The sequence below is a fragment of the Macrosteles quadrilineatus genome, unplaced genomic scaffold (genome assembly GCF_028750875.1).
Source record: "Macrosteles quadrilineatus isolate MER2022 unplaced genomic scaffold, UCM_ALF_1.0 Scaffold_8__2_contigs__length_117827958, whole genome shotgun sequence".
Classification (NCBI taxonomy): domain Eukaryota; kingdom Metazoa; phylum Arthropoda; class Insecta; order Hemiptera; family Cicadellidae; genus Macrosteles; species Macrosteles quadrilineatus.
Window position 1 is genome coordinate 47833854 of NW_026542601.1, and position 20797 is coordinate 47854650.

The window sequence follows — 20797 nt, forward strand, 5'->3', positions numbered from 1 at the left end:
ACTGAAAGGATCTCAGCATTCGTTGATGACACCCTCCAACCATTAGTGAAAACTTTACCGTCATATATAAGAGACTCCAAAGACTTCCTTAATAAAATTAAGAACTTAAACACCCCACTAACGGACAATACTATATTGGTGACAATTGATGTAGTTTCACTATATACTAACATCCCACATGAAGAAGGAGAAAAATCTGTAAAGAAATACCTAGAAAAACGTCCAGTTAACTCCAAACCTAGTGCAAATTTTATTATAAACTTAATTCATTTTGTTTTAACCATGAACAATTTTAAATTCCTTGATCAAAATTACCTTCAAGTGAAAGGGACAGCTATGGGCACACGTATGGCACCTTCTTTTGCAAACTCATTTGTTGGGCATGTTGAAGAACTTTTTCTAAATTCACAAATGTTGAAACCTTCAATTTGGTATAGGTTTATTGATGACATTTTCATGGTTTGGGAACATGGACTAGAAAACCTGCAAACTTTCCTTGAAAATCTAAATCAATTCTCAATCCTTAAATTTACCTGGAATTTCTCAGAAGATATTGTTACTTTTTTGGATGTTGACGTTTTTGTTAGAGATGGTATGTTAAAATCCAAAATCCATGTAAAGGATACGAATACAATGGATTACTTAGCTTACTCAAGCTGTCATCCTGCACACATTAAAAAATCCATACCAAAAAGCCTATCAATACGAGCAAAAAACCTTTGTTCTGAAAATCGTGATTACCAAAATTATATTGAAAAACTCAGCAATTCACTTAACAGAAGAGGTTATCCTAAAAATTTAATAGACAGTCAAATAAAAAGCTCAAAAAATCCTAACACAGATAATTTCAAAAAAGATCCAAAATTCATCACCCAATACTTTCCTGGCCTTTACAAAGTTAATAATGTTTTAAGAGTGGCACATAATATTCTTTCAAATTCACCTCTGACCCATAATTTGTTTTCCAAACCCCCAAGACTAATATACAAAAAAGCTCCTAACTTAAAAGACATTCTTTCAAAACCCAAACTACCTCCCACTTCCCAACCCTCAGCAAAACCTTCGGGCTGTAATCAATGCAACAAACCACGATGTGCCACTTGCAAATTAATCATCCCATCAAAAACTTTCACAAGCAGGCAAACAAAAAGATGTTATAACATAAATAGTAACATCACCTGTGAGTCTACTAATGTAATTTACCAAATTTCATGCAAAAATTGTCCTAAAGACTACATTTAGTCCAGTCAATGAATGATCCAAAAGTAGGTGCAGAGTGCGTGAGCAGGTAACTAAGCGATTCCTTCAGAAACTTGTTCAGGGGGCTTAGGGTGTTAACATACCAAAAGTCCTGACTCCTAGGTGGTGAGCCAGGGGGTGGAGGGGGGAAAAAGGGGGGGGGAAAGGTACGCATTTTGGGTTTTTTGATTATCTCTCGAAAACTATCAACTTTTTGTATACTATAGTAAATTATAAAATTGAAGAAGATAAAATTTTCTACAAGAAAAGTATATAATGTGTTTATTTTGGTTCAACAGATTACGAGTTATAACTTATTTAATTGACATCTTATTAAAATACTCCTTCCATAAGAAATACATGTAAATTAGTATGCGAAATGGGGCGAATCCTATCCGCCCAAAGGAAATATAACTGATATTCTGGAAATCTTGACAAAATTTCCAGTAATTTGACACTTTAATCATGAAATTTTGTCAAAAATTAAAGCGAGGGTGAGCGTTTAAAAATGGGATGATTTAAGGTTTTTTTTTATATTTCCAATAAAAAAACACCAAAACTCGACATTTTGTTACCTCGCCCTCGCCTTAATTTTGGATCAATTTTAATGATTAAAGTGTCAAATTACTGGAAATTTTGTCAAGATTTCCAGAATATCATTTATATTTCCTTTGGGCGTATAGGATTCGCCCATTTCGCATACTAATTTACATGTATTTCTTATGGAAGGAGTATTTTAATAAGATATCAATTAAATAAGTTATAACTCGTAATCTGTTGAACCAAAATAAACACATTATATACTTTTCTTGTAGAAAATTTAATCTTCTTCAATTTTATAATTTACTATAGTATACAAAAAGTTGATAGTTTTCGAGATATAATCAAAAAACCCAAAATGCGTACCTTTCTCTCTCCCCTTTTCCCCCCTCCACCACCTGGCTCGCCACCTAGGAGTCAGGACTTTTGGTATGTTAACACCCTAAGCCCCCTGAACAAGTTTCTGAAGGAATCGCTTAGTTACCTGCTCACGCACTCTACACCTCATTCCTTGACTGGACTAATTGGCAAAACCACCAATGCTCTAAGAGTTCGTATGAATGGCCACAGATATGATGTAAACCATCCTGATAAACTAAAACCTGTGGCTATTCATGCGAGAGAGCATTCTCAAAATTTTGAACAATGTTATTCATTAAAAGGAATAAGAAAATTGGCAAAAGACGCACCAGACTTGAAATTAAGACAGCTTGAGCAAGCTCATCAATTAATACTTAAATCTAAAACACCTTCCGGTCTAAATTTGAGATAGTATATATATACATATATATATATATATATAAAATTTTTTCTTTCTATCAAAACATTTTCTTTTTTACTTCTTCATAAATTATATGTATTTTGGATTTATGCTAAAACCATATGATTCAGAGTGGTAAACACTTCTATTTGTTATTGTGTTTGTTCCTGAAGAAGGCTAATGCCGAAATATAGAAATTTCTATAAAAGTGTGTGATAAGTTTATTTTGAAAACAATCAAAAGGTGAGTGAGCGTAGCGAACGAACATCAACCTGGAGGCGAGTAAGCGTAGCGAACGAGCTAACCTCAAAACAAGTGAGCGCAGCGAACGATTTCCAACCTGAAGGTGAATGAGCGTAGCGAACGAACTTCAACCAGGACGTGATTGAGCCATGCGAATACTTATGAAGTTAAGCGGGGCAAAGCCCGCGGGTACAGCTAGTCTTACTCAATAAATTTCAATCTTTGCAAATCAGCTGAACCAATTAGAAGTTAGTAATCAGTATCACAACAACAATAAAATTAAAATTAATTACAAACTTAGAATAATTATTCTGAGTATATAGGAGTAATTATGATTATATTACTATCACAGAATGCCCAAAGGTGAGTGAGCGTAGCGAACGAACTTCAACCAGGACGTGATTGAGCGATGCGAACGAGATCATCTTGAAAATTAAACGTAACGGTACTTTCTTTCCATCGGTCTGTCTTAGGGGAAACCTATAACTTAGGCGATACGAAGTTCGCCGGGTCAGCTAGTATATATATATAGATAATTTGAGTTTGTTTTGCGAGATTCTCAGGGATCCATCTTTCCATCAGAACAAGTTTTTGTTTACATGATTGAATGTTATCATATGTTATCATTGAATGTTATCATATGTTATCATTGAATGTTATCATATTCAATATGATAACATTCAATGATAACATATGATAACATTCAATCATGTAAACAAAAACTTGTTCTGATGGAAAGATGGATCCCTGAGAATCTCGCAAAACAAACTCAAATTATCTATATATATATACTAGCTGACCCGGCGAACTTCGTATCGCCTAAGTTATAGGTTTCCCCTAAGACAGACCGATGGAAAGAAAGTACCGTTACGTTTAATTTTCAAGATGATCTCGTTCGCATCGCTCAATCACGTCCTGGTTGAAGTTCGTTCGCTACGCTCACTCACCTTTGGGTTGGAACTCGTTCGCTACGCTCACTCACCTTTAGGTTGGAGCTCGTTCGCTGCGCTCACTTGCCTTCAGGTTAGCTCGTTCGCTACGCTAACTCGCCTCCAGGTTGAAGTTCGTTCGCTACGCTCACACACCTTTTGGTTGCAAATTAGCTGTTGTCATAAATGTAAAAGAAATAATAGTTCTGCACCCTGTTGGTAATCCTTGTAACTTTAATACTATTGAACATCATAGAACAGAACCAACTTGTTTAATTGAAACAGCTGTTGAGATTCATTAATTCCATTTCTCATAAGGTTAACATGGGAAACTTCAGAGCCACTGGGGCGGAGCCCTTTTAAGAATTTCGAAACGGGAAATAGTTTACGTCCGATTCGCATACCTACAGAATTTACACACCAAATTTCATAACGACCGGTGAAGTCGTTCCGGAGGAGTTTGCAGACAAACACTGTGACACGAGAATTTTATATATTAGATTATTAATACGCAAGCAGTTTTCTTTTCACAGTCAAAACTCAATAACGGCTTGATGGATTTTAAAGTTTGAGGTGTCAAATTAAAGGTATTTTCACGTAGATGTGAAAATACGTCTCAGAATATTTAGAAAGAGCACCACTTAAGTACACTTATGGGCTAAAGTTTGGAAGGCGGCGCTATCTGTTGACATTTGATCAAACCACAGAATATCAAACTCATTTCCCTTTGTTTACAAATGACATATGGACGTAGTTTGAAATATTTTTTAAGGTTAACCACAGACTGCAGGACTTAAAACTTCCAGAGCAAAGCTGGAATTTATATTTTGTGTCAGTCTGTTAACTAAGTCTGGTTCATAATGAAGAGTTTCCTATCAATAGTAGACAACAAAGAGTTTAAGAATAAATATTTAATATTTAATAAATAATTAATTCTTTTTTTTTCTATTGTTAAATTGATTTACCTTACATCGTATTTTACTGGTTATCATGTGGTTACAGTTTGATGTGATGAAGTGAATGTTTAAAAGTGATTATTCACAGGGCAGTTATCCATTACATTACCATATTATCATGTAATTTACAATGTGTATCAAAATTCCAATTCCTTTATAGTGTTTTCTGTTGTTTGGTTAACTTCCTTATTTCATTTCAATTTAAAATCAAATGCCGCCAGTACGACGAAGAACTGTGAGTGGCTGGAGGGAACAAGAACATGCAACGGGTTATCTAGTATATTATTACTATACATGTTCTATTATCCTACAAATATGAGGTACTGTACAATGGACACAATTTCTAACTTCAAAATTCAGTAAACTAGTATAAATATACCACAACGACAATGAATGGGTCTCAATGAATAGGATTGTAAAATATAGCTTTGAAAAGCCTCTATCGTCAGTATTTTATTTTAACCGTTCCCAGACCATGGGTCTTGTGGCTTAAAATGGGTTAATCAAAGTAATAAAATAACAAATGCCTTATTCTTAGGCTGGTATTTTTTACTATAAAAAATGGCGGAGGTATTTTTTACCCATCCATGAATATCAAGGAATATACAACCAGTCTTTAAAATAAATACAAATACAACAAAAAGTTATACAACACCATCCAGATTGTCTTCATATTTGACTGAAATATTTTTAAAACCATTATGGGAATATCCGTTGCCACCATTGGTTAGAGAAATATTGGTAAGTGCCCCTTCTCTCCCCCGGAATCATATCATAGGTATAAACACGGGGCATTAGGAACCGAAGTCAGGACTGTTCCGACAGAATCGGGACGGTTGGCAACCCTGCCATCACCCATAAGGGAAGGGTTAGGGTTTCAAATTACAGCAATAATTGTTTGATACAAGAATTGTGATGTCAAAAAATTGGATGACATGGAAAAAAGCCTTGAACTAGAAAAATACAGGGTTTATAAGAAAATAAGACTTTTTATATCAAATTTATTTTCAACCAGATCAAGTATAAAAAAGCGCACAGCCAAGGTTGTGTTATAGAAATACATCAAATCAATCTTAAACAATTCTAAGGCACAAAATTCAATAGAGAAAATAGAAAACTAAATACATAGGCTGTATTTAACACCCAAAGATATTTAATCCAGACACCAACCTCATCTGAAATATTATAATAGTTGCAAAAGAAATTTTGTATTTGTTACTTTTCCTGTGAAAAGAGCTAGATTATGAGATTCTAAAAATACTGTCTTAGAGGATTTTAAATATGTTTATCATCATACAAATGAATGATATTACTGAATGGAAAACTCTGAATTTTTATCGTGGAGTTAGTATTTTTTTTTTATTTTGTGATTTGGAATTAGGAAAGATTGTGATGTGGATACTAAGCATAATTTTTGGATGAGCACAGAAATAAAAACAGATAAACAAACTATAAATTGGCGAACTCAGTATTATAGTTTTTTTCATAAAATCTAGAAGATCATGTATTCATATACATAATAGTTAGGGCCTAAAGAAAGTTAAGAACCCAGGGTCTAATAGATACATGGTAAAATTTAAGACAAAAACAAAATATGTTAAAGCACAAAAGACGCATTCAGTATGAAACAGAGGATACATTCAATGGTACACTTAAGTAGTGTCCAGCACCGGTTGCTGTCTAGAGCAAATTCTATTCATTGTCCCCTTCCGCCCTCCTTTCCCCCTCGCCATCACATACTACAGCGCTCATACTGTAAGAAGACCCTGTGCGCTACAACTGCTGTACAAAAATGCTATGTGACCGTCGCCGTTCGGGGTCTTCCTTGCTTGGTAAACTAGTACAGTTCTGCCCCAACATACCCGAGCTAAAAGCGCACATTAGTCCCATACGCTTGTATCCTCTGTCTTACTCTTCTGTGGTTTCGCCAGAATTATGTCCTAATTAATATTTGTTGTTGAGCTGTGATGGGACTACTTAAATAATTTAGTCTTACATTATGCCCAACAGCTTGAAGAAGTTCTATAAGGAAATATCAGAGTTATTTTTTGTGACTTAATCATGTATCTATTAGCCACTGGACTGTAGTTTTCTCAGATATTTAGATGAACCGTAATTTCCTTTTTGTTTTGAAAAAAAAATCCCTTCATCTTAAGACTCTTGTATGTTTTAGTGACAAAATAGTATTTGACACTATAACCATATCTGTTCCAAACTACTAACTGAATTTTTGTGACAAATAATAGAATGTACAAATGAAAACATAATAAAAATTAAAGGAAAAGACAAACAAAACAAAATATACAAGGGCCTTGGAAATAATATACAAGTATGAAAGTAGCATTCTAATGTCAGCATTTGTTATGATAAGGAATTAAACCATCACTAGGACAAGGTCATTCTGATATAGGATATTAAGAGCATTGTGATTATGAAATTTTGCCTACATCCTATACAGCACCCAGAGTATGAAGAGGTAACTTTTAATGGGGCCCTTGTAATAACAAACATAACAAAAAAATTCTAAGGTAATTACAATACGATACATACTTAATATTAGAAGGAATTAACAACAAAAGCCACTAACAAATACATTCAAATGTTACCTTTGGTAAAATCAGCGAGTTACGTGAATAGATTATGGTCAGTTGCTAATGGGTTCTGTATGGATTTTATTGATTTTTGCATCCATAAATAAAATGAAATGTGACAAATACTTAAGAAGACTTACGTAATTCACTTTAAAAATAGAAAATGGATCTAAAACAGGTTTGACCCTGCCTGTATTTTATTGTAATCTAATAAATATGTTCCTAACATTATAAATGTTAAAGACTTAGGATATTAGCAGTTTTTACAACATTCTATGACCACTGTGGTTGTACGACTTTAACGTTGGTTTATAAATGGAATACATATTAGAGAGCATTTTCTCAATGTAATGGAGCAAATCTGTTACTATGGGAGTAAGACGATGGACTATCACCAATAGAAGAACTAAAAGTATTAATGCTAGAATTAAAAGAAGAAACTAGAAAAAATGGGTTAAAGATTAATGAGGAAAAAACAAAGTAACTCGTATTATAAAGGAAAGAACAAATTCTGAATAGCAATCTGCAATTTGGTGAGGTAAAATTATCTAGAGATCAAGAATTTTAATACTTAGGTAGGGGTAAAGTTTTCTCAAGATAACAAAGAAGAAGTAGAAAGCAGACTGGTAGCAGTGAGGGAAAATTTCTTCTTTGTATCAAAATTAAAGAAGTATTTGAGGGGGCCGTATTTCAGGGCCAATTTATTCTTGATACGCATTTATTTTCCCGATAATCTGTTCCTGTTAATTTGTTTGTGACCGTGGTCACAGAAAACGTACTATTAAAGGGTGCGCCAAAAAAACCTGACGGTTTCTGCTTTGTAATAAGTCGGCTGTTATACTAGCTAGAGACCTCATTGTTGTAGTGAACGATTGCTTATGTTATGCCATTTTTAGGTTATATTTGCTAAAACATCACTTCGGCGAAAGAAAGTTACTGTCTAGTGTGGTGTGGAACGGTTTGGAGTCATCGGACCATATGTTTTTGAGGACGAAAGTGGGAACACCCCCATCACTGTAAACTCGGAACGCTATATGTGGAAATACTGAGAGGGTTTTTGATTCCACAAGTGCGAATGTTAGGAGGGAAAGACATGACCAACACATGGTTTCAACAGGACGCGCAACTTGTCATACAGCCAATTATTCAATGACAGTTTTGGGTGAACTCTTTCCCTGTATAGTGATCTCTTGGTTTGTTGATGTGCTGTGGTCAGCTCGATCCCCAGACTTAATTTCGTGTGACTGTTGGCTATGGGGATACTTAAAAAGCAAAGTGTTTGTTTCAAAATTTCGAACCATCTCTGAACTCAAGCAGTGTATCCGGGAAGAAATTGCTTCAATTCATCAGGCGAAGGTGACTGCAAATATGAAAAAAAATAGGAAGCCAGCGTTTAGGGGAAGTTCATCACCTAAGTGATATAATTTTTTATAAATGAAAATGGCATAGTAGTGTGTACAATATAACGTTATTTAATACATAAAATTGTATTTTGTTCTTGAGTTATTTAGTATTAAAAACTGTCAGGTTATTTTGGCTCACCCTTTATAACCCAGAATGCCAACCGCATGGTAAAAAGCATTAAGCGGTTTGAGAGAGCTTTGCCTGTCAATCCGTAGGCAGCGCCACCAGCATTGCCATGCAATAGAATAGCAACGCTGGTGGCGCTGCCTACGGATTGACAGGCAAAGCTCTCTCAAACCGCTTAATGCTTTTTACCATGCGGTTGGCATTCTGGGTTATAGTAGTACGTTTTCTGTGCCGTGGTGGACTTTGATGAAATCTGCATGACCACAAATAATCTTCACTATTTTTACTGTTAATAGAGGAGTTGTGCAATTCATCCACAATTGTGGAATATGTCCAGGATTTTATCGCGACAGCGATTGAGTCGAAGATCATGTCTCTGCAAAATTCAGAATATACGATTTTGTCATAAGCGAAGGAGACAATGTTGGTAATTAAAACACTGTTGTAGGTAAGGTAGTGTATGCAGCTAGCGTATTCCGCGGCCATAGGTATCGTTTATGATTTTACCACGATTGGAGGAGACAAATATGATATTTCCGCACCTGCGCAGTATGTTAAATATTTCTTCGCGGCCATAGGAGACGTCCATGAATTCACTGTGATCGGAGGGGTTGAAAAAATGATGTCACTGCGATTGTGCATAATGTTCACTATTTTGCCGTGAATGTAAATGTTCACGAACCCTCCAAAACCGCAGCAGATGTCCACGATTTTACTGTGAACGCAGAAAACGCTTACAATTTGGCCGTGAGTACAGATTTTGTATAAACTGATTGGAAAAGGTCAATTCATTTAGTTAAAGCAATTCCACGGGGTTTTCTAAACCCTTAAGTTCCAAATGAGAATATAGAGGAGAACACTTCGATTCTAAATACAGCCCTGGGGAGACCTGCAGGCACCAGACCACTAGGAAGGCCAAGACTTAGATGGAAGGGAGACTGGTGGTACATCGTTGCGGAGGCTAAAAACCTACTTGTTTGAATGGCCACAGTGGTAATGTAAGGTAAAGGAGCAAACATTATTTCTAGTCAATTGAAACAAACTTGAATAACTTAGTTTATTTCGTACCTAGGGCCGAAAATGAGGTTTTGCCGGCTCGAGATAGTTTTTAAGTTTGAGACAAAGTCGAGAACTTAAAACGATCGAGAGCTGCAAAACCATTTCGGTCCGTGTTACAAAGGCTATTTTTCACCACACCATACCGTATTATTACCACTATTCACTACAATAATAATGCACACTGATAGTCAACATAACTACAACTTTAAGGTTATGTGAACTGTGAAGATATAATTTGAGGAATCAGCAAAAATAATAATAAATAGTTGCTAGGCAGCTGTGACAAAACAATTCTATTGCAATGTGCATTCACCTTTTAAGAAAGTGGGCAGGTGATTTTGCGGCCCTAGGGATGTAAAAACCTGATCAGTAAAAACCTGACATGGCCAACAAAACGTAACTTTCAGCCACCAATTAACGTATGTAAAAATAGCTAAAAACATAATAGTGTGGTGAAAAACATTTAACACAATCTTACAGCTTATAAATTCACTCAATAATTCTGAGTAAACAGTCAAACAATACAATTTAAAAAGTTGAATCTTGAAATTATTGTATTAATATTAGATAAAACAGTAATAGATATTACCTAGAAGTTTCACACTTAATCAAATAAAGAGTTACCAAAATAATAGGTACAAATTTGATTACCTAAAAACTTATTAGAAGATATTTTAACGAGCTTAATACTATACACCAGTTTTGAATCCTTAAAAATGAATGTATAGAATGAGAGTAAGATGAATAGTCACAGGTGTAGGAAGTAACTAATGTTTGTGATATGCATGTGAATCCTCGTCAGTTTTGATGATTTGTCTGGTGGTTCCTGATCTGACCTTCTGCCACACTCTGACAAAGAAAAGCAAACAAATTGAAGCATCACCAGCACACACAAAACACATCAAAACATGCTTACAATGCATTCCGTCTAACAACCTGAACATTGGTTGTTGACATTAAACTGTGTTTACACGAGGCCAGTAGGGCAGGCAGGTTACTTGCCTCTAATGTACGGTATTTCAAGTTACCTGAGGAGGCAAGTGACCTGCTCGCCAACCGGCCACGTGTAAACTAGTCTTAGAACTCCATATTCTATGAATTGATCAGGTAGGCACAACCATATTTTATTCAATGAATGCAATTAAAATCAAATTTCTTTTTAAACTAGTTTTTGTTGGACGCAAAATCAAGAGAAGAAATAATTAGAAAAATTCCTAATCAGTGATATTTCTCTTAAGCTACTTTGAATGAAGCCAGTAGGTAACCTGCCTGCTTAGTGCCTACTTGCCTTGTGTAAACACGGCTATAATCTTTTTAACTACAATTCAAGGATTTGATCCAATCGTCGGCGATTTTGCCGCTTTGCGAGTGACAATGACGCTGCTATCGCGAGAGATGTTCATGATAGTTCCGCGAACGCAGGAGGCGAAGTCATTTCAACGATCGCGATGTGACCGCGAGTCATACCGACGATCACGCCGTGACCATGAGTCATGAAGACCATCTCGCCGTGACCATGGAGTAATACCGACGATCATGCCGTGACTGCGGAGTCATACCATTTACATTTACATTTGTTGTCATGAGAGCCGAAGCCCCCTGACTGCTTACCCGGTACCTATCCTTCAGGACATACCCGGGCCCCATGATGTAGGCCGAAGCTTACGCATCAACCTTTAGCACATCATGGGCGGATGACTTAAGGTCATCAGGCTCGCCGGCTGCCGAAGCAGACCCTTCGGAAAGAGGGTTGCCCCTCAATCCTAACCAGGGATTCCGGCTGCTTGTTTAAGCGTCACTCCACCTGGGTTCCACTAGGTCGGAACCTAGAGGTCCATAGTAGAGCGCCCCGACGCATTTAGTGCAAGCAACACTCGGGACCTATCTAATCCCTGACAGGCAGAACCCGCCATCAATAGCCAGGAGGAAGGGGACCATCAGCACGCTGACGGAACCCCAACCTCCCATTTACACCGCTGCCCGATCGAGGCCTGACCCATTGCTGGGAACCAGAGATATCCAGAGCGATAGATCCCCAGATACCCCCGGCGGGCTCGGACCCAGCACCCGATCTACTTCGTTTGCCCGTCAGACCCAACATCACTGCCAGGCCATCAGGGTTTCCCAAAAGGAGGCAGGTATAGAAGTGGGACCCACCCGGATGAACCTATCCACCAGAGGTGGCGACACCCTTGACTCAATTGAGGTTCCGGGAAGAACCCCCCACACTCAAGATAACCATACCGTCCGTGCTCAGAGACAGGGATAGGTTTGCATAAGTACCTACAAACCGTTGCCCTCACACTGCGGAAAGTTACGTTGCCCTTGAGTGTCCCCGTGAGCTGCGGGTACTTGCCCGTTTTCACCTCCAGGAAAGGTTACTTCCAAAGTCGAGGATTTGCCCACTGAATGCTGGTCGCACACAACAAGCAGGCCGAAGCCCAAAGAACCACAGACACAGGTAGGTTAGAGATTATGATGTACTTCCATCTCTCCTAGAGCTAAACACCCCTCCATCCTGGATAAAGGAATGTCACTGGGACCCGATGCCCAGTCGACCATGTCTGTGGCCAACTTGAAATGCCGATACCAACACGGAGCATTTACCTCCCCTCTGGGGGCTAGGTATTTCACCTCCCAGGACGAGGCTACTTCCAAAGTCGAGGATATGCCTCACAAAATGTCAGTCGTACACGACAGGTAGGACTCAGTCACAACCACAAGCTACAGGCAGGTGAAAGATCTATGAACTTAATCAACACTAGCAGAGCTGAACACCCCCACCACCCTGAATGGAGGGAATGTCACTGGGTACTCTCACTTTGGGTAAACCCAAAGAGGCTGGCTTGTCCAGTCGTCCATAGCTTGTGGTCTACCTGAAGTGCCGGTTCCAACACCGGGCGGGGGGGGGGGGTTCCGGGGGGGTTCCGGGGTGCGGAGTCATACCGACGATCACGCCGTGACTGTGAGTCACAAGTTTCTATACCGTACCTGTAAATTTGTACCCATTTTTTTGGTTTTTATAGATCAGTGCCACAAATGGTAAAAATGATTTTGTTTGTCTTTTTTGGTAACTGCAATACTTAAGACTTTCTTTTCATACCCAGGAAAAAATCCCGTCCCGAACTAAAAATTCAATCCCGTCCATCCCTAAAAAAAACACTGGAGGGAAGCCTTTGCAGGACAGTAACTTTTTTTTTTAACATGCACTCACAACTTAACCTTGATGTTGTCCAGACAAAACCACGATACCAACAGAAATGGTAAGAGTGGCTAGAAGACGATGATTATATTTCTGTGCTTTTTGACCCATTGTCCAATGTTTTAACACTAGATAGGGTATTGCTCGTAAATTTGACATATATGTTGAGTTATCTTTAGCGTTCCACTCCCCACCCCAACCACCAATGCTACCCTCATTCCAGTAGTGCTCTCAGCAGTCAGTTGACATGTGACAGCTGACAGCTGCCTTGGTTGTGTTGTAGTGGTAGTGGGTTTCTTTGTGTCACTGCTAGTCGGTTTCTCTGAATGCATATGTCTGACTTACGTGTCAATACTCTTTGTGTAAAATAAAATAGAATGGCTGGCAGTATGTCAAATTTTCGTATTGATACCCATAGCTTCACATTGCATGACAATACCTTACTGTATGACAATTCCTATAAAAATTTCAGTACGTCAAATTTACATATTGATACCCTTGGCGTCATACTGTACGGCGATACCTTTCTAGGGTTAAGTACGAGATGTTTGAAGTAAATGTGTGATTATAAATCTTTCACGTAAAAATATTCCCACGAATCTGTTCCTTTATTGTTCCTTTTGTAATTGGTTCCTTTATTGGATCCTATGTGAATCTGTTGTACGCTGCTCCCCTCCACTAGTTTTGGAAGCAGCCGTTGCAGTGTTGGCTGTGTCAGGGCTACCAACTTTAGCATTTCTCTCAATACTATGGTGGTGTAAATATTTGTGTTGAGAGTAAGAAATGGCAGAACTTCTGGATCAAGGTACTGTGGCGTGTGAAATATTGAAGCTAAAGTTGCAAAGATGTCGTAAAAGTCACTTGTCTGTTCATCCAATAAACCAAGCAAGATCTAACAATAACAATGCAGTCAGAAAACCGTTTCTCTTTTTCCACAAAGATAACGGCAAGTCCAAAAACTATTTTCTTGTGATGTTAACATAGTTTGATTAACTTTCTTGTACAATTGGGGATTAAACACTTGATGATCCTGCAACACTCTCAGGATTTGCCTTCTCTACTGATGAGGCAGCAGTCACAAGTTCCACTGTGGTGAATAGAAGCTCTCATATATAGAAGTGGACTAGAATAAAAGCTCCATATAATGCAAAACACATTAGGGTCGCTAGTTTCCGCACTTTATGGGTGAGCCACCATGCATCTATGCAGTAACAAGGGTGTTGCCACAGAGTATAAAAGGAACCTTTTACTCTGTTTGTAAACATACTTATCCATGAGGCAAAGAACAATGTTACCGGTATAATATATGTCATTGATTGATATACTAGTATTTTTAAGAGAAAACTAATTTAATAACAGGGTAAACCATGTTTATATATTTTTTTGTTTTGGACTACCGCAACTTTAATGTATCAATCACTAGTTTTAGCAATTTAGATCAAAAAAGTTATGTTGACACTATTGCATGTAGCCTACACCAATCTGCCCATTTTGTGATTTAAAGATAACATGATGATGCTCATGATATTTTTGTCAACGTAGGTTAAATCTGCAGTCTGTTTACCTACTATGTCTAATTTAATGACCCAAACTACAAGCAATTAATCTCTCCTCTTTTAATAATATTTATTTAAAGAAAAATAGATACAACATACTCAGGGAAACTACCACATGGCCTTACCAGTAAATAAAAACTTTAAATTTTAACATTTCTGCATCCATACTGAAAACGATTGTTACATGACACGCCTATCTTTAATCTTAAACATGGTAATGAAACAAAAACAAAATAAATCATAGGAGGGAAACAGTTACAAATCAATCACAACCATACAAGAAAAGTCAACACATCAATGCAGGGTTATTTGGTTACGTTAGTTGGGAAATGAGTAAGGATCAACATAGGTCCAGCCCTCGGAGAAGATGTAGGGAGGGTAGGGTGGAAGAGCGTACGGGTTGTGTACCTTCTTGACGATGGCAGGAAATCTCTCACTGATGGAGGGCCATTGTAGAGGGGTCGCGTGAGAGTGCTGCGACAGGGAGCAAGACAGAAGAAACTCTCGGCTGTACTTACGAGTGTGAGCACCTGGAACATCACAGAGTGAGAATTTGTTTTATTATTTTAGAAGTGTTTCAAATCATCAATGTAAAGTAACTGAAAATAATAGGGTTTCCCTTTGTCAATCATCTCAAAAGTTGTAACTGTTACAGCCATTTCGGCAACACAATGCCATCATCAGACTGTGGATCTCAGATTAAGCTGCTTCAGCCGAGATCTACATGTCTGCTCTTGGCATTGTGTTACCAAAATGGCTGTAAAAATTACACCATTTTTAGCTGGTTGTCAAAAATAAAGCCTACTTTATAGTTGCTATTTGAGACCGAACAGTTGTAAATGTTTTATGCAAATGATGATAAAGTTAAATGTTTCTGAATGTTCACTTGCTGAAGCAATTATATACTTAACACAAGAGTGACCTAACTGTTCAGCATATAGCTTCTATAACATTGTATAGGCCGGTTTTTCTAGCTGCCAAACAAATCTGCCAAATACGGCTGTGTTTTTCTGCACCAACAAAATCCAGTTACAGGCATTTTTCTAGCGGCAAGGTTAACTCAGAGCAAAAATGACTTGAAGACATTCAATCCCACACCCGTATTCGGCAACCAGGGAAACCCCTCTTTAGACTTGGATTTACTGTCCAGGCCATGCTTTTGATTTCATTTTGCCGGAAGTTCATTATCTTTAATACAAAATTAGTATGTCACTGGTAAACAAAGCAGTTTCTACTAAGACACTTACTGTCCAACGACAACGGAGAGAGAGGAGTAGTGTCAATGGGTTCTGATACTGATGGAGAATACAGCGGCGCATACCCCAGTCCAGCGTCTGCAAGTTAAGAGGGTGAATCAAGTTAAATTTCTAATATTAGAAAGTAAAGTTTTAAAATTGAATGATTTCTCGCTCTTAATTTATGTATGTAGGTTTGCTGCTATTAGTTATGATAAAGTTATAAAATAAAGAAGATAAAGTATAGCAACAAATACTTGATACAAGGGTGTATTTTAAGGGGAACATGTTGTAAGTTGTAGTTGAGTGTACAAGTATTTGCCATTGCAATTACAATGTATGTGTATTTCCACTGTTTGTCTATGACTTCATTATTTGGCGAGTCATCTCTTGTGTTTTAAGACCCTTCGAGGGTTAACCACAAATCAACACACAAAAGGTAAAGACACACTAAGTTAGATTAAGGAATCAACACATTGTCAGTCAGAACTAATTTTTATTAGTCAGATTAGAGCAATATATAAGATTCTTCAATCACAGAAGTAATATCTGAATTTTTTGCATTTGGCATTTACAAAAAAAAAAACAACAACAAAGAAAACCAACACTTAGAGGTATAAAACACAAGTCATGGCTGGGGGACCTAGGTTTTTTTATACAGATTATGGTAGGTAAGCTTACAAATTCATTGAACACCATGCAATTGCAAACATTTTTTTTTTTTCAGCCAACGGTGAATGGATTAGAAGCCAGACTTTGCAAATAATACAATACAAAATCCAAAATCATTGTAGATGATAACTTCTTTTATTCCTATTTAACTATTTAGGGTTTGAGGGTTATATTAAACTCAAACAGCTCTAAGCTTTTGGTTTGAATTGTAAAAAAATTTTAAAATTAAATTATTTTAAAGACTGAGAGTATGAGTAAAAAAAAAAATTAAACCCAATTTATTCCATCAACACAATATTCAGCTCGTTCTACGTGTGCAAATCACAACAAATGCATTCCTCCAGTCAGTGACATTTCAAAGTGTATACAATATGATAGCAGTGTTTCGGTAATCAAATAAAGGGAACTTAGTTCATTAATGTTCTGATATACACATTTTAAAATTTTTATAAATAAGTGCAGTAGAAAATCTGATTTCATGATAAATCGTACTTTTGGAACACACCTAACAAAGAATCGGCTTAACTAGACAGGAAAGGGAACAACACGGACCAATTCTGGCTCTAGGGCTACACCTGAAGGGATATGGAAAGGAAGAGCTCAAACAATCAATTTCTTACAGAAGTATGCACACACGGACAGCCGAACAATTTTTGTCCCAATTGAGCATGCAGTGCATCTAATTACAAATCTCCTGTTCGTTCCCTGCCTAGTGTAGCCTAAAGCGCTGATAAACAACGAAGGAAACAACATGCAAAATGTGAATCAGTTGAATGCATTGTGAGGATTCTGCGAGTTTCGTGGCTTATTGTTTTTCCACATGTTGTCTCACTGTGTTGTGTAACAGCTTCCATTTCATAACTCAGAAAGCATCCAACAGAATCTTTCCTGTCTAGTGTGGCCCAAGCTTAAATTTCAGCAGTAAACACATAACTGTTTTCATGCTAAGCAATCAGATAAATTTAGTAACGTCCTAGCATTATTTCAAAAATAAATTTTACACATAATGTTACGAAATGACAAAACATGTTTGAAAATTGTCTTTGGTCTGCAAGACAGTACAACATTGCCAAGGCAGATTAGTGAGCAGGAATGGTTGCGCGTTGTCAGACCTGGCGGAGTGATTGTGCTGATACAGGTGACATCGTCACTGTCCCCACTACTGGACGACACTGGATGAGTCTTACCATTACCTGGGTCTAGAGGGTTTAGGTGCATCATCCCAATGTCCGCAGCCACAGCCGAGTCAAGGAAAACATCCTCATCCATCCTGCAAACACACACATGAGTCACAATAAACAAACTCCTAAAACATTAGAGGTGTGCAGATAACCGAGTCTGAACAAAGCCTAAATTTAATATTCGTACCAGGATATTTGTTAAATAAATTTTAAACTGTAAACAAAGTCGCTATTGTTTGAAATTTTGAATTTAATTATATGAAGGAATACAATGTACTGCATAATTCAATTTAAACAGTGTGTTGGATTGGAAAATGGTAAAATTAAGATTATAAAAAAGAAACCATGTTCACTTGAGCAAGAAAAACAATGTAATGAAAAAGTAAACAGGATTAAATAATAACATATGATAAATAAATATAAATGCAGATCAAGGGGAAAAAGTCTTGAACATACTGCCCGCCTTAAAGCCACAAAGGGCTTTAACAAAGAATCTTCTAGTCAAGTGGCAAAGGAAATACTTTTATTGCTGGACGGGTCAGGTGTCCTGAAGACGTCTTGAGGTCCACAACACGGACGATCCCATCCTTTCCAGGATGGATGCCCGTTATACGGGCAAGTGGCCAATTGAGTGGTGGAGAAGAATCGTGCACCAGAACTAGATCTCCTATCTTCAGGTTTTGAGAATTTTTACACCATTTTGAACGTTGTTGCAACGTATGAATGTATTCCAAGCTCCATCGTTTCCAAAGTCGTTGATGGAAAGCCTGTACTAATTGCCAATGTTTAAGGCGATTTGTTGGCACATCCATGACGTGAGGCTCTGGAACGGATGCCAGTGATGTTCCAATGAGGAAGTGACCAGGAGTTAAAGTTGAAAGGTCAGCTGGGTCACTTGAGAGCGGAGTTAGTGGCCTGGAATTAAGCATGGCCTCAACATGAGTGCAGAGTGTAATGAATTCTGAAAGAATGAGAACTGTGTCACCCATTACACGTCGTAGATGATGTTTGGCGCTCTTCACTGTGCTTTCCCATAGTCCGCCTTGATGAGGAGCAGCAGGAGGATTGAAATGGAACTTGATTCCACGAGTAGCAGTGTAACGTTGAATAGTGTCTTGTGCTTGAGGAGTTGTGAGCTGAGGTTTAACCAGTTTACGAAGAACTGCGTCAGCACCGACGAAATTCGTGCCACAATCACAATAAATGTCCGCACAAAGTCCACGGCGGGAAACAAAGCGCGTTAGAGCTGCTAAGAATCCATCGGTGGTGAGATCTGTCACTACTTCGAGGTGGACAGCCTTGGTCACCATGCAAATGAAGATGCACAGATACACTTTTACGTGTTTTACAGATCGGAGATTTAAGTTCTTAATTGTGAATGGGCCGCAATAGTCAATTCCTGTAGAGAGAAATGGCCGAGCAGGAGTGATTCTAGAGGAGGGTAGATCACCCATCAGCGGGGTGTTGTTGCGTGGTTTATTTCTGAAACACGTAACGCACTTGAATATACGTGAGCGAATTACGCTACGTGCACAAAGAATCCAGACGGATTGAGCGATCACAGCTTGAGTAAGTTGAGGTCCAGAGTGGAGATGTGTGATATGAAAATGGTCTATAAGCAGGTCAACAACATGATGCTTCCTAGGCAGCAGCAATGGATGTCGAACATCAGAAGGTAGTGATGAGTTGTTGAGGCGACCACCAACACGCAAAATTCCATCAGAGTCGAGAAATGGTTTCAATCGTTGAAGTCGGGTGGAGCAGTCATGCTTATTTTGGAGAGATGAAATTTCTTCTGCAAAGGTGGCTTGTTGAACATGATGAAAGATCTTGAGACGAGCTTTGGAGATTTCAGACGATGAGAGAGGACCACTGAGACGGTCATTTTGATGACGACAATTGTGAATGAAGCGGTTAAGAAGAGCGACAATGCGTTGGAGTTTGTTCCACGATGAGTAGGCAGAAAGAAGTTCCCACTCCTTTTGAGGAGCTGATGTAAGAACAACTAAAGGTGTCTTCTTGATTTCTTCTGACGAAGAGAGGTCCTCAGGAATGAAGTGCGAGGTAGGCCAATGACAAGTGGGGAGCTTAAGCCAAGGAGGGCCTGTCCACCAGAGTGGATGGTTGACAAGTAGGGAAGCGGAAATTCCTCTTGACGCACAGTCTGCAGGATTATCAGTACTTGATATGTGTCGCCAAGAGTCGATGGGAACAAGTTCTTGAGTTTGAGAAACCCTGTTGGCTACATATGTCTTGAGTTTGTAGGGTGGAGTCCGTAACCATGTCAAGACTATCGAGGAGTCACTCCATAGATAGATATTTTTGATGGCAATTTTATCTGAGAAGAGAGAATGACAATGTGCTACTAATTGCGCGAGAAGATGAGCAGCACAAAGCTCAAGCCGAGGAAGAGTTACTCTTTTCAGAGGAGAGACACGAGTCTTTGAGATTATTGGGTGAATGATGGTGTCACCATTAGACATCTGACAGCGGAAATATACGACAGCAGCGTAGCCACTCTCTGACGCATCTGCGAAGCCATGTAATTCTACGGTGCATGACAGGGAAAACTGTAACGCTCGAGGAATAGAAATTTGAGATAAATATTGAGTATCGATTAGGAACGAATGCCATTTTTCGGCGAGGTTAGTGGGCAGGGGATCATCCCAGGATAAGCCTGTGGTCCATAGTAACTGCATAAAACATTTTGCTTGCATGATGCAGGGAGCGAGAAATCCACAAGGATCGTAGATTTTTGCTATGATGCTCAAGATCGAACGTTTTGATGGATGAGGGTCCATAGGGAAGTTAAGGTTGTAAGTGAAGCAGTCAGAGTGGGGAGACCAATGTAGGCCAAGTATTGTGAAGTGTGGCTGTTCAGAATCTTGGAGAAAGACGGGAGTCTCAAGATGCTCCTTGGGGAAAGCTTGTAGAAGACGATCAGAGTTGGAGACCCATTTACGTAATTCAAATCCTCCTCTTCGTAACAGGTTGACCAATTGATCTTGAAGTTTCAAGGCCGATTCCTCAGTATCCGCACCAGTGATGATGTCGTCAACGTAGGTTTGCGTTCTTAGTACTTGCGCTGCCTCTGGAAAGTAGTC

The 20797-nt window shown here is 38.3% G+C and overlaps 1 protein-coding gene across 1 annotated transcript in view; it reads right to left on the bottom strand.

Moving 5' to 3' along the window:
* The window catches only part of LOC128999626 (eukaryotic translation initiation factor 4E-binding protein Mextli-like), a 61509-nt gene that overhangs the window by 6118 nt on the left and 34594 nt on the right, over positions 1 to 20797 (bottom strand). Inside the window, exons 11-13 of the mRNA XM_054426217.1 lie at positions 17625 to 17782; positions 15853 to 15939; positions 15014 to 15135 (exon numbers count right to left, since the gene is read on the bottom strand). Of these exons, the coding sequence (XP_054282192.1) occupies positions 15014 to 15135; positions 15853 to 15939; positions 17625 to 17782 (367 nt within the window). The remainder of the gene's footprint in view (positions 1 to 15013; positions 15136 to 15852; positions 15940 to 17624; positions 17783 to 20797) is intronic.